General features: G+C 45.2%; 1 protein-coding gene across 1 annotated transcript; it reads right to left on the bottom strand.

Annotated features, from left to right (window-relative positions):
• Nucleotides 1-2,191: 2,191 nt before the first annotated feature.
• On the bottom strand, nt 2,192-3,753 carry LOC123154417 (3-ketoacyl-CoA synthase 12). Its single transcript, XM_044573161.1, has one exon. It carries the CDS (start codon nt 3,741-3,743, stop codon nt 2,367-2,369), a length of 1,377 nt encoding a protein of 458 aa, XP_044429096.1. The 5' UTR covers nt 3,744-3,753; the 3' UTR covers nt 2,192-2,366.
• Nucleotides 3,754-5,539: the final 1,786 nt, after the last annotated feature.

Below are 5,539 nucleotides of genomic sequence, written 5' to 3'. Positions count from 1 at the left end.
CCTCTTTTTTTCCGAATGCAACGAAGTAGGTGGCAGCGGGCGCTAACTTGACAGCCAGAATTAGCATGAAGATCTCAATGGAATCAACACAACTACGGCCGTTACTTTTTTTGCTGCGTTGGGGAGAGCTAGCGCTTGGGTATGTCTTTTGAATTGTGAGGCGTCTATATATTACTAGGAGCGTTGGAGGCAGGGACTCTTAAACGAGCGCTACACGAAAAAACAATTACTTTTAATTGCTTAAGCGCCTCAACAAGCGTTTAGCGTTGAAGATGCCCTTACGCACCTTGTCCAGGATCATCGCCAGCCTCACGCATCACATGCATCTGCATCTTTATCGACGTGCACTCGCATAATTTCCGTCTTGGTTTCCTTGGGATAAAGGGACTGACACCTCATGCTCTCCTTTCTGTCTTTTTAGGTGACTTTCTGATTTTCAAGCGCCCCGCAAACATATAAAAACTGCTAGAATTTCCTATAAAGTAGCGAGGTGGGACTATTTCATATGTGCAAACGGCCCTATTCTAACTCCAGTCAGCTGGTCTAGTTGTGGTTTGGGACTCCGAATAAGGTCTCGAGTTAGAGTCTGATCAGGAGCAACTATTTTTTGATTGATTTTTGAAAGGCCCAAAAAAGAAATTGCACCCATGGCTCTGTGCGCGAGCTTGGGCTGAGGCCGAGCCGTTTGGGGCGCAGTAGAGCAGGCTGCAGTGCGCAGCAATAGAAGGCCCAAGAGAGAGGGTAGTTCAATACATGACAGAGGGAGACGGACGGACGAAAAAAATAATATGAGCAGCGATGTGAGACTGTTTATTTTAAAAAAAAGGACACATAGTTCCAACCAAAGTTTGTGGTAGCTCGGTTGGTTATGCCCCGAGGGAGAAAAAGTGGAGGTTGTGCGTTCATGCTTTGCAGATGCAAATACTTTTTCCGGTCAAACCCTTTTTTATATAAAATAAAAAGGTAGATAAATCTCATCCATCAATCTTTGTAAATAACACAAAATTAACGGATATAAAGAGGTGACATATGAAGAACTATGAAAGCTACCGTCCTTTATTATTAGGTAAAGATAAAGACTGGATGATGGATTTTAGTGCGAGACTCGATTAGTACGTGCGCCCAACCTTCAGCGATGTAACTCGGTAGACTAGTCCTGCTAGCTTTGGCAGAGAACCAATGACAATGGCGAGGGACACGGCCAGCTGCTTCCGTCCAGCTCAATAGGCCAGCAAAACAGAGTATTCATACACACATATTAGGGTATGTAATCTGTCGTGCACAATCTAATGTACAATATGAATTTTAGACCTACAATATCAACACAGGCACGTCCATACTGGTTTATATGTATGCATGACGGTGTCATTATTTTGTTTGTTTGAAGGTCCTTTGTGCATGTTTCTAGCTGTGGTTTGTTCTTGTGTTTTGCCGCGTACGTGTGTGTGGTTCGCTTTGTATCCTTCAGTGAGTTGCCTATATTCCTTTCCCACGTAAATTTATTGTTGTTTTGTTTTGAAACTCAATACTACTACCTCCGTCTGCATTTATTAGTCCTGCTTGTATTTTGTGAAAACTTTGACCTTTGATTTAATTATAAAAAGATAAGTTATATACCAAAAAAATAGTATCATTGAAAGCCTCTTTCAAATATGAATCCAACAATATAAGTTTTATGACCTACTATTTATATTTTGTTAGTCAAATTTATAATCAAAGTGGGGCACAAAATACAAAGTGGACCAATAAATCGAGACGGAGATAGTACTTTATCAATGTATACAACATATATAGGCAACTGGAGTTTCCTCCTAGCAAAGCATGGACATTCACAACACAGCCACAATTAGCGAGGGAGAGAAGGAGAATACGCGCCGACATGGGTGGATTGGCACGTCAAAATAAAGAACGTGGGCTGGTGTGAAGAGGCTCTTGAACCATAAACATTTATCAACCAGCTATACTTGTCCATGTACGGGTTGGCTGTGCTCTCCAGCGGGTACTCATCAATGCAGTCTACCTATGCACCTTTTCCCGCCATATCGCGATTCACATCCCACATGCAACTGTTGCACATGAAGCCAGGTCCGAAGGTCACCATGAGCACCCTTCCTCTCATAATGTAAAATATTTTTTGACATTAGTGTGGTGTCAAAAAATGTCTTATATCAAAAAACGTGTTACATTATGAGAGGAGGGAGTACAAAATATATTTCACCAATGTTCAATACGCGAACAAGAACAAGTTGCGACCGACACCACGCTAGTTTACCGGTATTTGTACCCGCAATACTCTCTGGCAGAGAGAAGTTATCCACTGTTCATGCTTTTATTTTTCGGATTATGCTATGCGGCGTCCACGAGTGTTAGAACAGCATGGAGTCGTCATCAGTGTCGTTAATCCAGCTGTATTTGTCCAGGGACGTGTTGGCTGTGCTCTCCATTGGGTATTTGTCAATGGAGTCGGCCCACGCACCCTTGTCCGCCAGATTGCGATTCACATCCCACATGCAAGTGTTGCACTTGAAGCCCGACCCGAAGGTCACCATGAGCATCCTGTCTCCTCTCTTGAGCCTCCCCTTGGCCTCCATGTACGCAAGCACGTACCAGACGCTGCTGGTCGACGTGTTTCCCCAGCGGTGCAGCGTCATCCTCGATGGCTCCACGTCTGTCTCCTTGAGCCCGAAGTTCTTCTTCACGGCGTCGATGACCGCAACCCCGCCTGAGTGGAGGCAGAAATGGTCGACCCCGGTCTTTAAGTTGACATTGATCTTCACTCGCTGGCGGCGCTGCATTTTCTGCCACGTAAAGCTGGCGGCAAGCCGGAGGAGCTCCCTAGCAGGGAGGACGTAAGGGACGAGGCGTTTCAGGTTGGCGGCGAACGCTCGGACGGCAGCCTTTGGGAGGGTCTTGTTGATGCTGAACCCGGTTATGTTGTCTGCGTCCTCGCGCTGAAAGATGGCGGAGTACGCATCGTCGTTGGCGGCCACGTTGGCACGCACGAGGCGACGTAGCTTCATCTTCGCGCGTCCACCCAGCGCGGGGTCGCTGGTGAGCAGCGCCGCTGCCCCGCCGCAGCGGAAAAGGCATAGTCCCAGCATCATGGACCTGTCCGTGCCCTGGTAGTTTCCAGGCGAGAGCACCTCCGTCGACAGCACCAGCGCAAGCACGGGGCGCGGCGACCGTGCCCGCATGACGTTCTGGACGATATCCAAAGAGACGAGCGTGGCGCTGCAGCCCATGCCGGAGACATTGTACGCGGCAACGTCCTCGCGCATTCCGTAGTGGTGCCCGATCCGCGAGGCAAGGCAAGGCTCCGGGTTGAACATGTTGACGTTGACCACGAGCACGTCCACGTCACGGGGGCCGAATCGGGTATTGGCGAAGAGACCGGCGACGGCGTCGATGATGAAGGCGTCCATCTCGTCGAGCGCGTCCTGATGGGTGAGGCACTTCTCGCGGCCGGCCAAGAGACCAAAGGGGAGGTAGGTCTGCTCACCCAGACCGGCGCGAGACGTTAGGCGGAAGAGGTAGCGTAACTCAGAGGCGCCGAGCCGCTTGTTACGCTCGGCCAGTGCGACCCCCATATCCGTCGTCACCTTGCGGTCGTCTGGTGGTTTGTAGCAGACGTAATCGAGGAGGTAGCACTGTGAACACCGGCGACGGGAGGCGGCCGTCCAGGCCAGATAGGTCAAGGCAATGGCCATGGCCGCCAGCAGGACGGGGATTACGAGGAGCTCCATATCAGCTGGATGATGATGCACACCTTAATTTGGCTCCTGAGAACCGATTGAGTGGCCTACATATACTGTGAAGTTGCGAGCGACCAGGCAGCAGCCAAGGGAAGCTGGATGTTCTTGGAGTGCACTAACTGTTCTCTTGCTAACTACTAACTGATATTATGCTTTCTTGTACGAAAGGATGACACTGTGCCAATGAGACCACCGATGTCGACCCATGGGATTGGCTAGTTTGGTCCACAAGCATCTGTGTAATCTTGTACGTGAGAGACATCTATAAAGATACTAAGCTCCCATGATTTGAAGCGCTCCGGTGCATCGGGGTTTGTGGGGTCATTATGGGACCCGCATGTAAGTTTGTCTGTTGCTTAGTTTTATTTTCCCTCCTCTCTTTATTTTCTTATACATGTTTTAATTATGAGTGCTTATTAAAATTTGCAAACATTAAAAATAAAATAAAATAATAATTTATATTTTTAGCTTCATTAATATTTATTACATTCATGAGTATTTTGAAGTTCATGGGTATTTTTAAAGTTTCCGTATATTTTTAAAATCTGAAACTTGTTTAATTTGCAAATGTTTTTTAATCCATGAATATATTTTAAACTCATAAACATTTTTTACAATTCATAGTTTTGTGAATTCACATATTTTTTAAAATCCTTGGACATATTTTAACTAAACTAACATATTTATTTAAAAAAATAGTCCATTTTTCTGAGCGAGCAGTGGAGCGAGTGGAAAAAAGCTCATCGACTGCGAGGAATAGGGAGTCAAACTAAGAGAGCGAGAGCTCGTGGGCCGATCCATGTGAGAGTTATAGCAGCAATTCCATGATTTTAGCGTGGATAGGACCTCTCAAGAGGTTCAAACGACCACCACCAACTGGTACCGAGACCGACACGTGTAAAGACACCACAACTGACACACCAAAAAACTTCATTCTCCTCTAGGAAATATTGTCTCCAACAAAAACCCGACATGATATACAAATGAAAAAACACCTTCATAATGTAACTAAAACACAAGACAACATTGATAAAATCCAAATAAAACAACCGACTATGGCACACTACTAGATATAGAAGAATTAATCCCATGAGTGAAGAACGGCGTGGCGAAGCGCACGTTAGCCTCTAGTCTGTCTAATCTCGGTTGACATGAGAATCTAGCATGCAACACATATTAGTGCATTCCAATTGAGTTTTTTATGCCAACAAATTAATTTGTGACATGTTCAACTTTTTAAAATCAATCCTTTTATTTATTTATTTCTGCAGAAATTCCCAAATGCTTTATTAAATTGTAAGAAATAAATCTATATTCCATGCAATATCCGTAGATTAAACTTTCAATTCCACAGCAATGCAGGGAGTACCAATTAGTTTTCCATGGAATGCATAGCCTAGAAAAACACACTCGGCGGTTTTTGGTCCAAGTTCATGCTTCATGTGAATTGCCACATTGACTTCCACCAAACAAGCTCAAGAGAGTTTTAGTATTTTCTTTTCCCATTCCTCAAATGGACTAATATCTTTATTCTTTGTGGGAACTCTGTTAATGACATGCCTTGCAGTCATTAAACTCTCCCCCATCATTCCTTTGAAATATCTGTTGTGTCTAACATGGTGTTAACCAAGTCTTTAGAGTGTGTTTCTTTCGCTCGGCAATCCCATTTGACTGAGAGAACAAGGAGGTGTACTCTCATGGATATATCATGTTCTTCGAAGAAGAAATTAAACTCATTGGAAACTACACTTCACCATGATCGGACCTAAGCACACATAGTTGGCTGG

Source organism: Triticum aestivum, chromosome 7A, assembly GCF_018294505.1.
Source record: "Triticum aestivum cultivar Chinese Spring chromosome 7A, IWGSC CS RefSeq v2.1, whole genome shotgun sequence".
In the NCBI taxonomy this organism is placed as follows: domain Eukaryota; kingdom Viridiplantae; phylum Streptophyta; class Magnoliopsida; order Poales; family Poaceae; genus Triticum; species Triticum aestivum.
Note: the sequence above shows the minus strand (reverse complement) of the source record. Positions and strands in the feature narration are given on the sequence as shown.

What these genes read in the sequence shown, in the direction of transcription:
- LOC123154417 (XM_044573161.1), bottom strand. Translation starts at nt 3,743, where the DNA reads ATGGAGCTCCTCGTAATCCCCGTCCTGCTGGCGGCCATGGCCATTGCC.